The 23,070-nt window shown below is 34.8% G+C and overlaps 1 protein-coding gene across 13 annotated transcripts in view; it reads left to right on the forward strand.

Moving 5' to 3' along the window:
* CHD9 (chromodomain helicase DNA binding protein 9) overlaps positions 1–23,070 on the forward strand; it is a 221,508-nt gene that overhangs the window by 92,453 nt on the left and 105,985 nt on the right. For 2 of the 13 annotated variants that reach the window (XM_055330968.1, XM_055330966.1), the window contains exon 2: positions 22,398–22,480. The exons of 10 other annotated variants lie outside the window; for them this stretch is intronic. In XM_055330968.1, coding sequence (XP_055186943.1) covers positions 22,451–22,480 — 30 coding nt within the window. In that variant the 5' untranslated portion in view covers positions 22,398–22,450. Of the gene's footprint in view, positions 1–22,397; positions 22,481–22,616; positions 22,842–23,070 lie in introns of those variants that run through there. One more of the 13 variants, XM_055330969.1, reaches the window with a different exon arrangement.

A 23,070-nucleotide genomic window follows, 5' to 3' on the forward strand; every position in this document is an offset into this window, starting at 1 on the left:
TTTTATATGTCACCACATTTTATCTTCACAATGATCTTACGATGTTAATAGTGGCATCTTAATTTATAAACGAGGAAACTGGACTCAAGGTAGCATAGTTCATAAATCACAGACCCAAAACTTGAACAAAGTTCACTAAAAGTAGGTATTGAGAAAAGATAAAGAAGTTATGATTTTGTAACATATAATCTGCTATTTTTACTTGTTTTAATCATTTACATTAATATTGATTACAAATGATTTTACACAATTTCAGGTTAAGTCATTAGGTAACTATAGTACTACATGAATTGGTACTATTTTTTCCCCTAGATAATCTGATTTCCAAAGTGTTGCTGGATTTTATTTCTAACAATGCTATTGTTGATTCTGTTGCTTTATATCATGTGCTTTTAGTTATTTCTTCTTCAAGTTATTCGTGTGGTTGTATCTTACTGAATTGAGGTATAATACTTGAAAGTTGAAATGAGCTATTTATGAAAGAGATATAAAATTTTATCTTTGTTCTTAGCATTAGTCACTTGTTTCTCAGTTCAGTATAAGACACCAAATCTTTTGGAAGAGGGTTTTCAGGTGGAAGTTTTTTGATAAAGTGGAAAAGGCAGTGCATTTAGAGTCTGGAGGACTGGGTTCAAGTCCTGATCCTGTCATACTATCATAGGAATCTTAGGCAAATTACCTTCCTTATAGTTTTCTCATCTGTAATATGTGGATATACATTTTTGGAATTCCTGGTTAATATGACAATGAATTTGAAAATGGTTTTATAAATTATTAAGTCAGCTTGTTTAATAATTCCTTGTTTTAAGGACTTTTTTTTTTTGAGAACTAGAAGTAGTTTTAATCATGAATCAATTTGTTTAAAGTTTACATTTGTAGAAACTGAGGCCCAAATGTAAAGTTTACTTAGCTTTCTAGTGGTATAGTCTAAAAATGATTCCCTGATCCTATTTCCTTTTTATTGTTTTTTTCTTATATAACCATTTCTTTTGTATGTAGCCTTGTCACCTAATATTTGTGGGTCTCAAAGAAAGGACAAATGGAAGCTCTTATTATTGTATGTCAGAATATTTAAAAGTTGTAAATAAAGCCAACAAACTGTTAAATATGTTCTTTCCTTCTTCCTTGACAAACAGAAGCACTGGTTTGAATTAGAATTCTTGAACTCTCTGGGGTTCCACATCCAGAATACAACAGAAGTGGACCATTCTACTTCCCTTCCAGCCCTGGTTTTATCCTGCACTTTAAAGGGCCTCGTGAACACACACATGGACTTCTCAGCCTCCACTACAAGCTCCACCTCCTTGCCACATCTCTTTGTTCTAAGCAACACATACTGGCAATATATATTCCTTGCCCTACAAAGAATTCCTTGAGAGAATAAACCTAGGGAATAGACCCAGATGGGTTCCGCAGGTAGGTATGAGACTGTATTAGGTAGAGAATTCCTGCATTCCTGGAGCATGTTTTGGAGGAGAGGAGGGATAATATATCTTTTTGGCCCTTAGGAGGGGTGTAGCAAAGAAACCAGACCCTCTAAATTGTGCAGCCCAAGGAAGAGGACCCATCTTGCCTGATCTAAAGGGAAGTGTTTTTCTTCAAGAGTTTTCTTCAGGTGTTTTCTTCAAGTGGCATAGATTTGTTCTGTTAGTTGGTGAGAGCTGGTAAATTAGTGAGGGATGTGGATAGCTTGTTTATGACCAGGAGAATTATTTTCTCTCTGTGGAAATCATTATCTAAACGTTGGGCTCTGTATCAATTCAAATATTGTCAATTTATGAAATACTTTTAAGAGTTTATGGATGACCATACAGTTTTAAAATTTTCCTAAAAACAAAACTATGTTCTTGGGATTCCAGACTTTAAAGTGAAATTGTCCTGAGAAAACATGTATTTCCTCCAGTCAGTGAGTTGTTAGTATGGCAGCAAGTCAGGAAAGCTATTTTCTCTGCTTTTTTTTTTTTTAATGAAAAATATTCAGTATCAAAAAAGAAAGAAGTATTCAGTATCCAGAAAAGTAAGTGAAGTAAATAAATGAAAGAATAGTAAATAAATGCATTTCACTTGAATAAAATTGTTAATGCTTTGCCATGTTTGTTTTATTTTCATTTATAGGTGAGTATGTAGATTTTGTTGGTTTTGGCTGTATGATTTGAAAGTAAATTGTAGTCATGAGACTTCTAAATACGTCATCACCCATCTCCTGAGAATGAGATTCTTCTATACAACCAGTATCACAGCTATGTTAATTAATAATTTTACATGTCACCTGAATCTAATTTATATTCAAGTTTCCCCACTTGTTAGGACAAGCTACTTCATTTTTTATCATTTTCACTTAAAATATGCCAATGAAATGTTTTAACCCTCTAGTTTTGATCATGACATAAGAATTTAAAATATGCCCAGTCTTATTTTGTCATTTTAAAAAAATTACTAAGTAAGCCTGGCAGACAGATTTTTATGTATTTTCTCATTGTTAGGATATCCTTTGAGGAGCAGTAGTCTATAAATGACTGAGTTTCTCTCTAACATTCTTGAAATCTCCTTACCTTTATTTTAATGTACTTTCTAAATTTACTTTATCTTTCAGGGAAAATGTTGGCTAAGACTGGGATAAATTAATGGGATTTGCATAATTTGAGGAAGACAAGTGAGTTGCCAAGGATCTCTTAGATTTATTTTACCTTTAGGGGAGAGAAGAATGAGAGAGATATATATCTGAAAACTGTTAGTGATATATCAAGGAGAAATACAGATGACAGTCCTTTTAGTGGGAGAAAGCATCTAGACTTGTCAAAATCTACATAAGGGATACAATTGGTTTTCAGCACTGTGGATTTCTGAAGTGCATAGCCCAGCATCCTAATATTTATTAATGATACGGTTATTGAAATGGATATCTTTAATGAGTATGAAAACCACAATCTCTTGAATTTCTCATTTTAGAATTTTAATTTTTGGCTTATCCTATTTTTGCTTATCCTATTTTTAGGATAAATAAATTGTACTTGTAAATTTTTTTAGGAATAGTAATTACTGTCATGTAATAACTCATACTTAAGCAAAAATTGGTATGATTATATGACAGTTATAGGAATAAGCAGAGTGATATAAAGACTAGAAAAGATTACAACTAAAAGAATATATATCTTTTGCTCAATTACTGTATAAACCAATTTTTTTTTACATTGTTCAGATACACTTTTGAGTATTAAATTGCCTTAATGGAGGAGGCAAGATGAAATGCTTCTTTAAAATTTTTTCCTGGGGGCAGCCCAGGTGGCTCAGCGGTTTAGCGCTGCCTTCAGCCTCAGGCCTGATTCTGGAGACCTGGGATCGAGTCCCGCGTCGGGCTCCCTGCATGGGGCCTGCTTCTCCCTCTGCCTGTGTGTCTGCCTCTCTCTCTCTCTCTCTCTCTCTCTCTCTCTCTCTCATTAATAAATAAATAAAATATTTAATTTTTTTTTTCCTGGGGCACCTGAGTGGCCCAGGTCATTAAGCATCAGACTGTTGATTTCTGCTCAGGTCATGATCTTAGGGCATGAGACCAAACCCCACATTAAACTTTGCTCTCCACACAGTCTGCTTGTCCCTCTCCTTCTGCTCCTCCCCTCGCTCATGCGTGTACATTTGCTCTCTCTTTTTCTGTCTCAAATAAACAAAATCCTTTAAAAAAATAAAATTTTTTCTATATGTAAAACAAGCTTAGTGTTTCAGCATGATATTGGATGAGTTAACATCTAAAGCACTATTTAATTCCTTTAGTTGATAGTAATAATCCTGGAAAAGTTTTTGAGAAGTGTTATCTCTAATTAAAAATGGTAAAACAAATATTTTACTAGGCATGATTAATTAACCACATACATTCTCATTATAATTTGTTACTTTAATTATATCAGGGTATTTGCTATTGTGAAACATTTGATGGATTTTTTGTTTTTAATTGTTGATTTTATTCCTAGTTGGTTAGTCTGATTTATTGTAACTTCAGAGGATAATATTTTGGAGATATTTTCATGGAAACTGATGTTGTTTTGGAAGAGTATTGATAAGCTCTGTACATTTGGGTTTAATGTAATTTGTGTTGTCATTTCCATAATATATTTTAGTTAAAGTTCCTTATATTCTAGATGAGCCAGATGTTTTTTACATTTCTGATTTTTAGAAAAGCCCTTCATTAATCAGTCTTCAATACTTGTATGTACAAAGAAATCAGTCTTTAATACTTATTGTATGTACATAAGAATTTGAGCTAGGAAGAAAAAATCTGGCCTAATTAGATGAAAAAAAAAGAGTTTATATTTTATAATTATTTAAAAGGATATTTCATACATTTATGTCCTTAATTCTATGAATAAAGCATTAAGTATATAAAAAGACCTATTTTTCATTAAAATTTATTACATGGAATTCTAAATCCCCAGTAAGATTAAGCATTTTAAATTAATACAATGTATATATGAGAATGTGTTTATTAGCTAACTTTGTTTTATGAACACAAGTCCTTTCAACAGTTACATTCAACAACCATCCACCTACTACATAATACTTTTTTTAAAGCTATTGGGATCAGGGGCACCTGGGTGGCTCAGTGGTTGAGCTTCTGCCTTTGGCTTAGGTTGTGATCACGGGGCCCTGGGATTGAGTCCCATATTAGGCTCCCCCACAGGGAGCCTGCTTCCCCCTCTGCCTGTGTCTCTGCCTCTCTCTGTGTGTCTCTCATGAATAAATAAATAAAAGCTTAAAAAAAAAAACGACTGGGATCAAAATGATGTGCCACTTAAAAAAATTTCTAGACTAAGCCTTGAATCAGCATTAACCTATATTTTTGTACTTTTTAAGAAAACTTAGCTGTACAAAAAAACATAAAAATATAGAAGTATTATACAGATACCCAAAAATCTACCACCTAGGTTTAACAAATATACTTGTTTGAAACCTGTTTGTTTTTTAAGAATAAAACACAATGGGTAACCATTGAAATCCCCAGTCCCATTCCTCTTTTCAGAGCAAGCCACTATTCACACTTCACCATGTCTTTTCAATATGTGTTTCTGTAACTTCATTACAGAGGTATATGTATCCATAAACATCTGGGGAAAGAAGGGAATGGGCAGAAGAGGAATAGTTATATAACTTTATTTAAAAGACATTTAAACTAAGGCAAATATTAATATCTATTTAATTTCATTTCATGGGTGTTTTCTCTATGTTAGAAATGTTATATAATTCAACATTAACAATAAAACAAAATAGTGACTTTGGAATTAGCTTTGAGTTTAAAACTTGTTTCTTGGGATCCCTGGGTGGCGCAGCGGTTCAGCGCCTGCCTTTGGCCCAGGGCGCGATCCTGGAGACCCGGGATCGAATCCCACGTCAGGCTCCCGGTGCATGGAGCCTGCTTCTCCCTCTGCCTATGTCTCTGCCTCTCTCTCTCTCTCTCTTTCTCTCTCTGTGTGTGACTATCATAAATAAATAAAAATTAAAGAAATATATAAAAAATAAAAATAAAACTTGTTTCTTCTGCTACTTACCTGCCATGTAACCTTGGACAAGTTTGTTCATCTTGCCAGACTTCATTATCTTCATCTATAAAATGTGAATAATATTGGTACCAACCATGTAAGATTGTTCTCAGTATTAAAATAAGCTAATCCATGCAGTGCTTGTTGTGATACTTAATGGTTTTTTTGTGTGCCTATTTTCTAAACTCTTTACAAATTATTCTGTTTAATCTTATATTTATCAATCACTAAAACATGAACAGAACTAAAAGGGTGTGTGTGTGTGTGTGTGTGTGTGTATAATTTGTAGTTAAAGATTATTTTTAAAGGAAGGGAAAATATATTTTAATGAATGAGTGATACTTATAGAAGTGAGAGATGATCTGGGAAGTTAGCTGGGTGCCATGTGTAAGACCTTAAATGCTGGGCTCAGTGAAGACTTAGGGTAGGGAAGAACCTACTATTAAGTAGCATTAACCTGCTATTGAAATGGAACAGAGCAAAGGCAGTAAGACTGCTTTAGGTGAAGAAGTCTACATTCCACTGAAAAATGTAACACTAGATTTCAGAAGATACTTACTTTGCAAGTATCTACTACAAAGTCATGGTTTGAAGGTATGATACATAATATGGTAACTGTATAGAGTGAGAAGACAGAGTTCTGGCCAGAATCCTGGGGAACCTGCACTTGTGGGGTAGGAGGAAAAAAGAAACCAAGAATTAAAGAATAATTAGATCTAAGACCTTGTAGTGTTTTGGAAGCAATAGAAAAAAGTGATGAGCAACAATGTCAAAAATTAAGATGCTGAAGTGGTAAGAAAAGATACCATCAGTAGACCACTCTTGAGATACCAGATATGAAAGGAAAAAGAAAAAAGAGTTTTCTTGAAGGTTGAAAAGATGAGAAAAGTAGAAATGAGTATTTTAAATGTTAATATATACTAAACTTCTAGGGATATGGTATATAGCTACTAAGTTAACATTGAAAGCTTCTGATTTCTGTTTTGGGAAACAGAAAATATATAATGCTATATTTATGCAGAAGAAATTAATCTTGGTGTTTTGTGCAGTCTTGCTTCATTTTACCATATACTTGGGTAAGTTGCAACTTTTAATTTGAGATAAAGGTTATGTAGAAAGGCCCTGTACGTGAAACAGTTTCTTTTAATTACCAGGGAACTTGCTTGGTATTTAAGTGATTAAAAGAATACATTAGAAAAAAGAAACATGGTTATTTAAATGACCATAACAATACTTTATAGGAGAAACAATGTAAATTCTGTGTAACTTTGCAATCCTCAACAAAGCAGTAAGAATCAAGTTATTTTATTCCCACAGAATTCATTGTTGTAATTAAAGCCCTAATGAGATGTAATTCATGTATTGTACAATCTATCCATTTAAGGCATAGAAATAATTAATTTTTAGTATATTCACAGAATTATGGTCTGTTACCATCATCGGTTTTAGAACATTTTCTGTACCCCCAGAACAAACCCCATACCCATTAACAGTTACTCTCTAGTTACCTCACTACTTCAAGCCCTAGCCAACCACAAATCTACTTTATGTCTATGGATTTGCCTATTCTGGACATTTGAAATAAATGGGATCATACGACATATGGTCCTTTGTGACAGCCTTCTTTGATTTAGCATAATGTTTTCAAAGTTCATCTGTGTTGTAGTATGAATTGGTACTTCTTTTGTTGTTGTTGCCAAATATTCAGTTGTATGGCTAGGCTGTACCACATTTTGTTTATCCATTCCTTAGTGACGGATATTTGGGTGGTTTCCACTTTTTGGCTGTTATGAATAATGCTACTACAAACATTCATACAAGTTTCCATTTCTGTTGGGTATATGTCTAGGAATAGAATTGCTGGATCATAACATAATTCTGTGTTTAACCTTTTTGAGTAACTTTCAGACTATTTTCCAGTGCAACTAACTACACCATTTTACATTCCCACCAGCAGTATATGAGGGTTCTAATTTCTCCATACTTGCCAACTCTTCTCTTTCTTGGTATAGCCACCGTAGTGGTTGTGAAGTGGTACTTCAATGTGGCTTTGATTTGCATTTCCCAGATTGTTAAAGATGGACTATCTTTTCATAGGCTTATTGGTTATTTATATTTCTTCTTTTTGGAGAAATGCCTATTCAGTCTTTTGCTCATTTTTGAATTGGGTTGTTTGTCATATTGTTATTAGTTGTAGGAATTCTTTATATAATGTAGATCTAAGCCTGTCAGAGACGATTAGCAAATATTTACTTAGGTTTTTTAAAATATAAAAGATCATGTCTTCCACGTATAGTGTTGCTTCTTGCTTTCCAATCTGTATGCTTTTTCTTTATTTTTATTTCCTAATTGCCCAATAATGAATACAAATGGCAAGAGTAGGCATCCTTCTCTTGTTCTTGATCTTAGGGAATGTATTCAGTCTTTTACCATTAAGTATGATACTAGCTATGAATTTTTTGTAGATGTCTGTTACTAGGTGTGGATGTTCCCTTCTACTCCTAGTGTTTTTATCATGAGGAGTTGTTGATTTTCAACATCAAATGCTTTTTCTACATTACTTAGGATGATCACGTGGTTTTTATTATTTATGCCATGGATATATTTTGTGTTACTTGATTTTCAGATACCTTGTATTCCTGGATGAATTCCATTTGCTCATGACGTATATGTTTATATATATTTGCTAATATTTTGTTGAGGATGTTTGTGTCTATATTGATAAGAGATAATGGTCTATAGTTTGAATTCATTATTCATCGGGCTCCTTGCATGGAGCCTGCTTCTCCCTCTGCCTATGTCTCTGCCTCTCTCTCTCTCTCTCTCTCTCTGTCTCTCATGAATAAATAAATAAAATATTTTTAAAAAAGAAATTATAAGACCCATCAGTAGTTTATAGAGAGAAGTCTAATTAGGCAGTTGTATGGGATTAAGGAGGTCTCGTCACATATGTCATAGGCTCCTGAAAGCAAAAGAGTGACCATCCAGAAATCTAAGAGATCTAAGAGACAGGTCTATTTAGAGGCACTATTTAGAGACAGATAATAGTCATAAGGTGGGGCTTCAACGACAGCTACCGGGATTAGGAGAAAGGGATATTAAGATACTAACCTAGGGATGCCTGGGTGGCTCAGTGGTTTAGCACCTGCCTTTGGCCCAGGGCATGATCCTGGAGTCCTGGGGTCTAGTCTCACATAGGGCTCTCTGCATGGAGCCTGCTTCTCTCTCTGCCTATTTCTCTGCCTCTCTCTGTGTGTGTCTCTCATGAATAAATAAATAAAATCTTAAAAAAAAAAAAAGACAACCTAGATCTCGAGGTCTAGTGGTATTAGCTTCTTAATATGGGAATTGAGGCCTAAAGAACATAAATCATTTTTATGTGGGTTTATTGAGATATAATTTACATCCAGTAGAATTCATCTTTATTAGTGTACAGTTCTATGAGTTTTGACTACACTGCAATCAAAATAGAAAATCTCGTAATCCCCCAAAAACTTTCTCTCATGCATCTTTTTTTTTTTTATGATAGTCACAGAGAGAGAGAGAGAGAGAGAGAGAGAGAGGCAGAGAGAGGCAGAGAGACACAGGCAGAGGGAGAAGCAGGCTCCATGCACTGGGAGCCCGATGTGGGATTCTATCCCGGGTCTCCAGATCGCGCCCTGGGCCAAAGGCAGGCACTAAACCGCTGCGCCACCCAGGGATCCTCTCATGTATCTTTGTAATCAGTCTTTCCCCCAAGCCCAGACCTTGGCAACCAAAAATTAATTTTCTTTCTTTGTAGTGTTGCCTTTTTTAAGAGTGTTGTATAAATGGGATGAGGTGCCTTGTCTCTTTAGTCTGGCTTCTTCCACTTAGCATAATATATTCTTGGTCCCATGTTACCAGTAGTGTGTTCTTCCAGGACCCTGAGTAGCATTTCATCATATTGATGTGCCAAAGATTGCAAATGCATTTACCAGTTAAAGGACATTCAGGATGTTTTCAAATTTTGGCAATTATCAATAAAGCCTCATAAACATTTGTGTATAGGTTTTTGTGTTACTAAATGTTTTCATTTCTCTTGGGCAAATATATCACAGTGACATTGCTGGGATCATATATTAAAAGATCTTCTATTTACGTTTATAAAAAGCAACCAGTTTTCCAAAATGGCAGTACTATTTTGCATTCCTATCAGCAGTGTGTAAGAGTTTTAGTTGCTCCTTATTGTCTTCACCACTTAGTACTGTTAGGTTGGTTTGTTTTTTTAATTGTTTAACCATTGAAATAGGTGTGTAATGCTATCTCATTTATATAAGGACCATTAATCTTGATCACAGTAATTAACGTTAACATTTACTGCTTTTTATATGTCAAATACTGTTCTAAGATTCTTTATTTGGATTGTCTCATTTAAATTCACAGCAGTTCTGTTAGGTTAGGTACTATGGTTATCCTCATACAGATGATGGAACTGTATCAAACACTGGCCAGGTTTTAGAAATGCAAATTGGGGATCGCTGGGTGGCGCAGCGGTTTAGCGCCTGCTTTTGGCCCAGGGCACGATCCTGGAGACCCGGGATCGAATCCCACGTCTGGCTCCCGGTGCATGAAGCCTGCTTCTCCCTCTGCTTGTGTCTCCGCCTCTCTCTCTCTCTCTCTCTCTCTCTCTATCATAAATAATAAATAAAAATTTAAAAATGCAAATTGAATATGACCTTGATTTGTAAGTAATTACAATATACTAAAGCAAATATAGCAGCAAAATTACATATTGTAAAAAACTGAGTTTTATATAGATGTTTGCTAGGCTACCTTTTGGAGAAAGGACACACTTGACAACTATAACATGTCTTTTTTAAAACTCAAAGTTCAGTATTGCTGGGATATAAAGTAAAATAAGTGTTTGAAAATTGGACATATAACTGGCGAGAAAGAGATGATGCTCATGTTATTCAAAAGCATAACCTACAGTGAGTACAGGCTTCAACGTTCTCTTTTAGTTTTCTGTCCTTCACGTTTGACTGTGGATTTTTAAAGAGCTTCCTTTGCTCCAGCTCCACCCTCCTCATCATTAATACCATTGGTCAAAGTAACTCTCAAACCTCTTTCAGCATTTTGTGGATTTCTTCTCCTATTAGAAGAAATATGTAATATTAAATCTTAAGCTCTCATTTTTTATAAATTAAACTTTTTAAGATAATTGCACATTTTCATGCAGTTGTAAAAAAAAAAAAACTACAGAGAAATCCACTGGATCCTTTGCCCAGTTTCTTATTACATGGATATTTTGCTGTGTACAGATTTTTTTTTAGACTATTGCGTAGGAATATTTAGTGAAGCAGTTTTCTCAGTTCAGATTTCCTACAGATGAGCTTCTGGTAGAATGGAATCATTACTAATCTTAGTTTTCATTCTTTCATGATTCTTACAAAAATTGTGAAATTTTTTTTAAGTGGAGCTCACATTTGAAGATACTTTTCAGATCAAGATCTCTTTACTTTCTCACCAAACTTTTTTTTCATTGAATAGTTTTACTCAAGAGTAATCACTACAAAATTAACACAATTCCAAAAACTGTCCTTACTTCTGATACCAACTGCAAATTCTAGGGGTTCCCAAAGCCACCCTTAGTTTTAATAATATGTTAGCAATAACAGAACTCACTGAAAGCCATTATACTTGTGGCTATGGTTTATGATGGGGTAGGTTACAGGTTAAAATTAGCCACAGAAAAAGACACATGGAGAAGTCTTGGAAGCTCTGTGCTACCACACAAAACTTTCCCCATGGAGTCAGGTCCCGGCATTGATGTGTGATATTAGGCATAGAGTATTTTCTACCAGAGAAGCTCACCTGAACTTAATTGTCAGTTTTTATTGGAAGTCCACCAAATAGACATGACTGATTGCACATGGTTGATCTCAGCCTCCAGTTGGACTAATAGATGATTCAAAGTCCCTCACCTTAAATCATGTGATTGGTCTTTTTGGTGTGATCAGCCCCATCATATGATCTAAGATGGGCACTCCTGACCTTAAAGATATTCCTGTCAGGTCTGACATAAGTTATCCCCCAGAAGCTAAGGGTGGAGGCCAAACCTCTCTTTGGGTAAGACCAAATTCTTTACTATGCTTACTGTTAGAAAAATAAGTTTTTTTGAACTTTATTCAACCTTTACTCATTCATTCATCAGATGTTTTTTATTGTGTAATATAGAGTATGTTGGTCTCCAGGAATACATGGACATAGTCCCTGCTCTATATAGAGCTTACTTCTAGTGTAAGTTTAGGATTTTGTTTCTTTGATTCTGTTAGCCAACACTTCCAAAATAAAATAGACCAAAACAATAGCCTGGGTTGAACTCAATGAAATGAAATTGAAACATTCATTAACCTCTCATAACAGTGTTTTTCAAACTTTTTGAACTGGGACCAAGTATAGAAGTATCTGTTTATGAAATGTTTGTGGTATGTATATTTGTAAGGGTGTGTGTCCGTTAAGATATAACCAATGTTTTACAAAGCACTGATCTACTTATAAAGAATGTTGGGACACCTGGGTGGCTCAGTGGTTGAGCATCTGTCTTTGGCCTGGAGCATGATCCCAGGGTCCCACAGGGAGCCTGCTTCTTCCTCTGCCTGTGTCTCTGCCTCTCTCTGTGTGTCTCTCATGAATGAATGAATGAATGAATGAATGAATGAATGAATGAATAAATCTTTTTTAAAAAAAGAACGTTAATGACTATTCACTGAATTAATGACTCAAAATGAGATTTCAACTCAGTTCAAAACACTCTCTTAAACAATGATACCATCAAGAATAATGATGGCATATTTTTTAAAGATTTTATTTATTTATTTGAGAGAAAGTTAGCAAGAGCAAGAGGGAGCATGAGCAGGGGGAGGGGTAGAGGAAGAGGAAGAAGCAGACTCCCCCCTTGAGCAAGAAGCCCAATGAGGGACTCAGTCCCAGGACCCAAGGGTCCTGACTTGAGCCAAAGGCAGACACTTAACCATCTGAGCCACCCAGGTGCCCTAATGATGGCCTGTTACTAGAAGGAATCAGCTTAAAAATGTAGGACCTGAGATCTGAGGAGAAATTAAAGTGCAAGAGTACCCATTTCCATGAGATAGGCTCTAGATGAACAGCCTGGGAAGTATAGTATGGCTAGTGGAAATGTTATTCAGTAGGGAAACTTAGGAAGACAAAATCAGTATATTGTTTATTTTGCTTTGTAGCCAATTTCTTATCCCTGTTTAAGATGATTTCTGATTCATCTTTCCTCTGATCTTTGCTTGGCTAGTCTTTCTTTTCATTCAGATTTCAGTATAAATGGTCTCCTCAGTTAGATCTTCCCTGAATCCACTTTAAAATGATCACCCTACCACTTCTAATCATATCATCCTATTTTCATTCTCCGCATAGCTTTTACCTTTACCTGATGTTTTTCCTATTTTCTTCACTCTCTCAACTCTTAACCTACATTAGAACAGCAACTTCATCATCTTGTTTATTCTTTTATTCCCAGCACATATAACAATGTCTGGCAGGTAGTATGCACTGAAATAATATGTCTTGTATGAGTGATCTAGCTTATGTTCCTCTTAAGCCCAAAACAGAATACGTTTCTCTTGGTGAAACTAGATTATACTGTTATCTTGTTCATTATACCATATTTCTGTTTGTGCAGTCTAAGATTGAATTTGCTTTTTTGGCAAGCTCATGACACGATACATTCATTTAGTTTAGAGTAAGCTAAAAGTCCCTGGTATTTTTCACATGAGCTGCTAAGGCATGTACCATTTTTTTTACTTAAGTAGTTGTTTTGTGTATGTGTGCAAGCATGCCCATTTATAGATTCAGCCTTATAGGATTTTTTTTTAAATCAGCATTTTTAGGTATGCGCTGAGAGGGAGGCTAATTAAGAACTAATGATAGGGTGGGTGAAGAGAGATTAGGCTGAAATGAAAGGCCAGTAGGAACCAGGAGATTGACCAGATGGTACCAGTTCACAAATTTAAACTGAAAATGTTCATTTGGAGAGGTTTAAGTGCAAGCTGAGGAAGTAAAATCTATTGGATAAACTTTGGAAGGGCTCACTTGACAGGATTAGATTTGCTTCTTCCTTTTCTTAACAGAAATGTACCATGACTCCACCAGGTTCAGACATAACATCCGGATAACACCCTATCTGAATTATGTTCTTGTCTTCTTTCCCCACCTTCCCTACCCTTCCTTTCCCATCCATCCCCCTTTCACACACGGTGCCCTCAATATCCCAACTGTTCTTGTTCAAAATAGTCAGTGGAACATTTTTAATTGCCCTTAGTCATTTATCAAACCTTAGGTCATTGTGGACTTCACAACACACTTCTTACAGGTCAGTGCTTCTCATGTTGTTACTAATTCTGTCTTCTGTGCTCTGCCCCTTAAAATCTGGATGGCAGTGACCAGTACTTTTAAAGACACTTTCTTCCCCCCTTAGAATCACTTCTACTTATAGTGTTGGAATTTTGTTTCGGAGTCCTGACTTGAGATATGACATTTCCTACCTTACTGATCTATCTGTCATTTTGTCATGATGATACTTTTTTCCCCCTATAACTTTAAAAGTTCTCCCTTTATAAAGTCTGTGACACACAACTGTTATGCCTAGACTGTCATAGACCCCAAAAGGGCATTTTAGCATTCTTATACCCTGTTCTCCTCACTTCTGCTTCCACAAATAATTTTCTTTTTCTTGTGGTTAGAATTACACCCAAAGATACAGTTTCTCTCATTACTTACTTTGCATTCTGTAAGGTGAAATTTTAATATGGCAAAATTACATATACTTTGTGATTTTAAAAATGCTTTTGACTTTTTATATATTGCTACTTTTCAGCATCTAGTAAAATTATATTTCTTTTGCCTACAAATGTAGATCAGGTTTAAATGCCTTATTTTGTCCTTATTGTAAATGTATTTATATTAACTTCCCCTTCATGTCATTTGTCTGTTAATAATCTCTTTGAGTATTCTAGTAGTTTTTTAGAAGTTATCTTAGGATTCTGACAATTAAAACTAGTTTTTTGTAATACAGGATATACAAAAACTAAATGTCTTTCAACATAACTCTCAATTTCCTCTTTAAAAGATTTGAGACAAGTGTTTTCCTTTGTATTTAGTTTATAAATACATACAGAAACAATGCCCCCCAAATTGAGATTGTAATGGTTAGTGTTATCAAGCCAATTATGCAACTGCTCAGTTAATTTGCTTACACTGTTGCCCTTCTACTTTATTAGGACCTGTTGAGGCTGTAAGTATACTTCACCTTTGGATTTTGTCAGAGTGCCACTGCCACACTCTACTCTCAGTCTGGGAAAAAAACCAATGATGGCGACTTGATAAACTGCTTTGGAAATTGGAAAGGTTACTGATTTGTTATAGAGTATCATAAATTTAGTGCTTTATGAACTTTATTTTTTTTAACTTATTTATTTATTTATGAGAGACAGAGAGAGAGAGAGAGGCAGAGACACAGGAGGAGGGAGAAGCAGGCTCCATGCCGGGAACCTGACGTGGGACTCGATCCTGGGACTCCAGGATCATGCCCTGGGCCAAAGGCAGGCACTAAACCGCTGAACCACCCAGGGGATCCCCTGCTTTATGAACTTTAGATTAATAGTCACCTATGTGGGAATGGTAGGCAATGGCAATGCTTAGCAAAATGATTTTTAAGAATTGAGCTCTACTGTTGTTTCAGTGTCATAGACATACATATACTTGTCCCATCTGTGCCTGACCTCTTTCATCTGCAGTTAGAAATAAGTTTTGATTTTATTTTTAACCACATAGGAATATCATGAAATAAAATATACTCAAGATTATGGAAAATTTGGGCTGTAAAATGGTTTGTGAATTAACATATTCTGAAGTCTTTTTAAGACATTTTTTTTTGAGGGCTTCTGTGTGGCTCATGTTGGAAGAGCGTGTGGCTCTTGATCTCAGGGTCCTGAGTTCAAGCCCCATGTTGGTTATAGAGATTTAAATAAATAAACATTAAAAAAAAAACTTAAAAAAATTTTTCCCCCTAAAAATCATTTTAGAAAAGGTGGTATGAGGAAATTAATATTATTTATCAAAGTAATACTTATCTATAATATTTTAATTTTTTTAATTGATGTGATATTTTGAATTGTCTGGCAATGGCCATACATATTTAAATGGCCAAAGCTGGGATAATTTGAACAACACATAAATAATCATAGTACCAGATTATAACCATATAATTAAATAAATATCCATGAGTCTCTACTATATATAGTATATGCTATATATAAATAATTGAGTGAATGAATAGAGACAGCTTTAATTTACAGGAGAATTCCAATTGAAAATGTGGGAAGAATGATAGAAATAGAACATTTACATAAGGCAAATACCACAATAATTGTTACAGGCAAGAACCATCAATGCATGCTAAAATTACTGGGCAAATGTATATGAGAAACGTGGTATTTGCTTAGTCTCATAAAATACTAATTATAAAAGGAGAGATTTATAGTAGAGAATCATGGTAGATACCAGTTTAATCAAGCAATCAAAGTCAACTAGTAAGTAATAAGGTATACTGACATCATATACCCCTGATATGGATGATGCACTGAGATGAGCACAGTGTCACATCACAGCAACAACAATAATACCTAACATCTTTGAGTATTTGTCTGCCAGACACCACACTGCACATTATCTGTTAGGCTTCACTGTAGCCCTCGTGTTACAAGGTACTGTTATATTTCCATTTTACAGATGAGGAACCTGAGGCCCAAGTAAATGATGAAAGTGGGACTAGAACCGGGTCTGACTGACTCTAGAGCTTAGTCCCTAAATCACAGCATTGTGCTAAGCATAGCTTTTATAGTAGCATGCCTAATTTGTAGACTGAAAAATGCACTATATTTAATGTTGTCAAGTAAGTAGTAAACTTTGTGAGGTTTTGTGGTTTGATGTTTTTAAAATATACTTTCAATTTATCTGGAAGCAAAAAAATGAACTTTTAAACAATATAGCATTAAAATACACACTAACATAAATGGTTAAATTAATACTTGTTTTCATATCATGTATGGCCTTTTTACAAATAAAAGTTTTCAAAAACAAAATAAATTTTTGTCAAATATTCAGGTATTTTTATTGAAACCACTTAGCAACCCTAAATCTAAAAATTGGATCAAGTTCTCTATATGTAATCATTTATTGATTCTCTCATTCTTTCAACATAAAGTCCAGATATTTTAGCATAACTTACAACACTTCTGATAATCTAACCCATTACCTTTCAGTCCTTATTACTTATCATTCTTCTATATGTACCTATTTTCTTGTTAACACCAAGCTACTTGTTACTTCCAGAATATAACTTGTTAAATTTTATTATATAAGATTTTAAGTACACCAAAGTAGGGTATGTATCACCCAGCTATAATAGCCATCTGTTATAGGCACTGTTTCATCTGTATGATCCTCTAATTATTATTCCCACTTCCTCCGTGGATTTTTAAGAATTAATTAATTAATTTGAGAGAAAGAGAGCGAGCAAGTAGAGGGAGGGGCAGAAGGAAAAGAGAGAGAGAATCAATCTCAAGCAGAACCCGGGGCTCAGCATGGAGCCCCGAGGTGGGGCTTGATCCCATGATCCTGAAATCATGACCTGATCTGAAATTATCAGTTGGACACTTAACGAACTGAGCCACCCAGGTGCCCCCTCCATGGATTATTTTGAAGCACGTCTCAATTGTATCATTTCATCTATAAATATTTCAACTTACATATCTAAAAAGACAAAAATGTTTGTCTTTAAAATACCACTGCAAGATTAGTTTTTATACCTAAAATATAATTCCTTCATAATAAAATGTATGGTCAAAGTTAAAATTTCATAGTAGTTTTTTTTTAGTAGTTTAATAAATTTATTTTTACAATTGATTTTTTCCAGGTCTCTGAAAACAAGGACCACTCATTACATTTGGTTGATATGTATTTTAAGTGTCTCTTTTTTTTTCTTTTATTGTTTAGTCTTAAATCTCTTTGTTTTGTTCCTTTGTTGAAGAGACTGAGTCATTTGTCTGTAGAGTTTTCCACATTCTGGAAATTTGTCCTCTAATATATTCTCCTCTCTCTGTATTTCCTGTAAGTCAAAAAAACAAATTTGTATTTAGAAAAACATGGCTTTGTGAAGATGTACTATCTGCCTGAATTGCTATGTGGGTGATTAAAATAGACAATACTTTTAATAGTATTACCTTATCAATGTAAAATTCAAGATTTATGACACTAAAAAAAAGAAAGGAATGTCATAGTTAGCCAAAAGTAGAGACCTACAATACTACAAGTTGCAAGATGAGAGTAGGCCTTTAAGTTTGTGAACATGGCACTTCACAGGTGTGAAGAAAGCAAAGTAAAATAATTACTTTGCTTCCATCAAAAACTCTGAAAATAGAGCTAAAGGTAAAATTCAGAAAAAGACTTTGACAGATTATAGTTTGCTCTTGGGTCAATTTCCCCCCTTCTTTTCTCTTTAAAAGCAGGTCTTTATTGGTAGCTTGTGGGAAAAATGCAATAAATAGAAAACAAAAGAAGTCACCACATTGACACCTATTACTAAAATTTACTATAAATTTATTGTTTTTAGAAGGTTGGTTTTATATGAATATTTAAGTAAATAATATAAATCTTCTTAAAAAGGTTAAAAACTAGCACACCAACTTACCATAAACAATTTAAGAGAACTAAAATGCCTTTTAAACTATATTTATAATACTAAATTACTATATTTACTTTCCTATATTTACTGCAGAATTTTTAACTCTCCTCTCTTGGCTTCCACAACACTGCTCTTTTGCTGATACTGTACTATTCTTGTAGTTTCTTTTTGTTTTCTTTCATTAGCTCCTCTTCATTTGCTAGTTCCTTGAACTTGGTGTTTTAGGGCTTCCCTCTTGGTTCTCTTCTGTTACTTCTACATTGTCTCTCTAGGCAGTAACACTCATTTTCGCTCAAGGCTTCCAGTCCCTGTTCTGTTTCATATTGTCTTCCCCTGGAGTCTCTGTCCACCTCGACACCTAGGCTCGAAGCCTGACAGTCCTCTACTGAGAAGGGTTGGAAGACTTTTAGCTATCATGCAGTTTCATCTATGTCATTGAAAATTTCATGTTCTGTATTTTATTCTTACTAAGGAATTGTGTCTGGTTTATTATTTGAGGCCTTCTATTCTTTCATAATACTTAAAAATACATGAAGTGGGGTGCCTGGGTAGCTCAATTAAGCATCTGCCTTCAGCTCAGATGATGATCTCAGGGTCCTGGGATAGAGCCCTGCGTTGTCAGGCTCCCTGCTCAGTGGGGAGTCTGCTTCTCCCTCTCCCTCTGCCCCTCTCCCCTGCTCATGCCCACAGGCCATATTATCATTCTCCCCTTCTTTTTGGAAATTTGTAATTTCCATTCCTATCCACCACTAGTAATTCAACAATATAAGTTATTTGTATGCAGCTAAAATAGTACAAATTGACAAATTCCCACTATGGGTTGGTGAGTACATAGCAAAATCATTCCACCAAGAGAAGAGAGATCTGACTTATCTCTCAGATTTTAACACTTCTAATTTCTTTTCTTTTCTTTTTTTTTTTTTTGTATTTTATTTTGCTGTTTCTGAATTTCTTTTTTTAATTTTACTTAAATTTAATTTGCCAACATATAGTATAACACCCAAGTTTAATTTCTTGAACAAATCTCTTCTTTCTCTCGTGCTGATCTGGACCCACTAAATATATATCATGAGTTGCCATTACATCATGACCTGTGGTTTGAAAAATACTCATACCACAAATCCTTGATTTTCCCATGTATGGGTATATGACATAGTAGATCTTCCATCTGTTCCTTTCAGTTGCTATCAACATAATATATCACATATAAAATCATCTCTATGTTTTGCTATGACTTCTTTGTCTTATAAAAATTTAGATACGATATTAACATATATGCCTTCTCTTTGTATTTTTTTTTTGTCATTTACCATATAGGTTTTTGGAGAACAAGACCTTTGTCTTTGTATTTGATTTTTAAACAGCTTGTGTTTAAAAAAACATTTTGGAATTATGACAAACTTACAGAAAAATCACAAGTGAAGTACAAAGAAATTCTTTCACTTTGTAAAGAATTGGAAAGTAGATTGCAGACTTGATGTATCCTCACCACCAAAGCCTTTAATATATATTTCCTACAGATAAGGGAGATATTTTTCTCTCTCACTACAGTGTAACCATAACAAGTGGGAAGTTGATAGAACAGGAGCTGTGGGATGAGGAGGAAAATAGAACAAAATACAATTAAGTAGACTTGACAGTTTGATGAGTGCTTACGTAAAGGAGAGAGAAAAACTGTAGCATTGAGAAAAGCATATCAACTACCCTTTTGTATGTGTGTATGTGTGAATTGGGAAATGTCCTACATTAAAAATGTTTAGTTACTTAACACCGTGATACTGATGTTCTGTGGGAATATAATTTTAAAATACTGTCTTTTAATAGCAGAAGAAATATTTGACTAGGATTTCTCCATTGTTGTCTACTCTTAAAATTTATCATTCAATAATTAGAATTTTGAGTCAAGTAATAAAATTTTGAACAGCTTTAATGGGAGAAGGTGAGATATTTTGGAAATCATCTTAGGTTCTGAGGATAGTGATAGTGAGTTAAGGTTATAGAAAGAAAACAGCAAGAAAACTGGCGTCCTCTTTTTTTTTTTTTTTTTTTTTTAACTGGCATCTTCTATTTCAGCCCTGACTTCTCTAAGGATCCAGTCTAAATTTTCAGTTACTGGAGCTTTTAAACTTATCACACACACATACACATCCTTTCTTGACTAGATATTCTATTTATTTTACGTTCTCCTGTGCCAGTGCTTGGTCTAGAAACCAAGCATTGACTCTTCTGCTCTTCACCTACCCATATCTAATTGATTTCTACATCTTGGAAAGGGCACAGGAGAAAACTCTTCATACTAGCTTTATATTACTAGTGTCTCTGAAATTTTGAGAAAGTAATTTGGATTCTTTTGTATTCAGATTAATCTGTGTACATTATGATATTTGAACCACATATTAGGAGCATGGTTTTCATAACGAGGTGCTTTGCTTCATCAGTCAGTCGCTGTGTGATCTGGGGTGAGTTACTTCTTCATGCCTCAGTATCCTCAGCTATAACTACATACCTCACGGGGTTATTTTGAAGATTAAGTTGTTATATAGTATGAGGAATAGTGCCTGGAACACAGGATTAAATACGTGTCAGCTGTATTATTGTTATCATTATGATTTTTTTGCTTGCTCTCAGGTTGTTCTAGCATTTTATAATACTGCTGTAAGAGGGTATCTACCATTTGCTACTCTTCTCTCCGTTGTTGCTTTACCCTATTTCCATTCTGAATTAAATTAGCTATTATGTGAGAAATGCTTAGAGTAGTAAGCACTCAGTGTTAGCCCTTACTATTGGTTATTGTGATTTTTATGTAGATGACGCCTCAGGGCAGTCAGATCCTTTCCTTTCCATTAGTGGTTCTCTAAATTTTAACTTTTCCTGCTGTCCACATTGGTCTTTCCTCTACACTGGGCATATTATGTTGTTCCATTTTGAGACCTTTGGTGCTTAAAAGGAAAGAAACAAAAAAACAAAGAAATGTCAGATAATTTGCCAGGAGCAATTGAAAAAAATGGTATTAATGAAAGAAGCAAACTTGAATTTTGTAGCTATTTAGGTATGTAAGGGCACTGCTTATTAAAATAATCTCATTTTTTTATAGAAAGAAAAGTTGTATAGATGAAATTCAGGAGGACTTGTTATTTATTTTTAGTAAGCGACTGAAACTAAAATTTTATCTGAAAACTCCACAGTTCAGTTAAAATAGAATCTGAAGGGTAAAGGTCAGGAAGGTTTTATGAGTTTTTTGTTAGGAAAATAAATTAACATATTTCTCCTGGTTTAAATAAGGAAAAAATGTAAGTGTCGTTACTTATTCTCTGTGGGCATACAGGCAGCTCTCCGGTGTTCTTTTTGAAATCTTAAACTTCTCTTTAGAATTTAAATGAAAATAGTTTCATTCCTCTGTCTTAAAAACAACATTGTTAGCTTTTTGTTAGAAGAATCAGAAGGGAACTTATCTAATTTCTCAAAGAGAAGTCACTTGTTCTATGTTCGTTTGCATGACCTGCTCTTTAACCCTTTCCTCCTCATCAGCTATTTTCCTACTTCCAGTATTTTGTGGTATCCTGGAGAAAAGTATTTTTCTCCAGTAAAAATTGCGTCGCATTTTGTTTGTTAATATTGATAGCTCCATAGAGCCATTTCTCTACAATTTTAGTTTTCAGATGAGCTCTTAAAATCAGGTTTTATGTGTATTTTTTTAAACGACTGCAGGAAGTGGCAGAGTGAGAGTTAATGTGTTACATGGAGGGAAGAACAGTCCATCGGGGGTTAAATTGCAGAGTCTAATGGAATAATAACTGGTAGCACCATCTGCTGGCCTACTTCCGCAGAAGGAGTCAGTATTTTTAACGACATCTCTAATATTCATGCTGATGCATTTTGATGCTTTGTGCATTCATTTCTTTCTGTGCTTTGTTGGAATCTGGCTATCTGCTTACAGCTATTGAGGAAACTCAGCTTTTTAGGAGGGGTTTACAGCCTTTTTCGTATCTAAATAGGATGAACAGTGGCTATAAACTTGCCAAGGCAGAAATGTGTTGATAAATCACAATGTGTGTTTGTGGAGGGTTGTGCATCTCTTGGTTGCAGCTTGCTAAATAGGCCATTTAGGAATCTTCTTTCAATGCTTTTTTCTTGAGCACTGCCTGGGGTGGTGAAAAAGCAGAGGGCAAGCCTTTGTCTGACGCCAAAAATGTCTTCAGTGAAGAGGCCAAGAGGAAGGGTAAGTGAAAGCCTGAATGAGTGGGAGGAGGAGGGGTTCTTTGGGCTAAAAGGCTAATGGGATTGAATAACCTTCCTTATTACTGGCTGCTGCTGCGGGAGTCGTACTGCATCGCCATCTTGAGCTTGTTGCTGTTTTCTCGAGTCTTGGTTATTTGTTATAGCCTGTAGGCCTTAAGGTGGCATTTTAGTGAGCATTCTAAACCCTCCTTCCTTTCCCAGTGCTGCAGCACTGCTATGAAACCTTTGATGAGGCAGGTATAGAAAAGATATCCAGTGAAGCACACTGGAATCAGCATGAAAATGTGTGTGGAAATTCCTGGTGGTTTTTTCCTTTGCTATAGTCAGAGGCATGTTTACGGGTAAGAACATAACAAAACTGTGATCTAAGTATATGTGGATGAATGCGTGTTTGAAGAGGATATTCTTTTTTAAATGCTGTTGATCTGCTTCCTGTGATATTGCTAAAATATTAATAATTTTAACGTAAAACTGTAAAACTTGGAGGTTTTTTTTTCCAGAATTGCTTGAGCGAAATAATTATGATACAGAAAGAAAAAAATCCACATTTAACTCTTTCACGGAAAAACT

This window comes from Nyctereutes procyonoides, unplaced genomic scaffold (genome assembly GCF_905146905.1).
Source record: "Nyctereutes procyonoides isolate TBG_1078 unplaced genomic scaffold, NYPRO_anot_genome, whole genome shotgun sequence".
Lineage (NCBI taxonomy): Eukaryota > Metazoa > Chordata > Mammalia > Carnivora > Canidae > Nyctereutes > Nyctereutes procyonoides.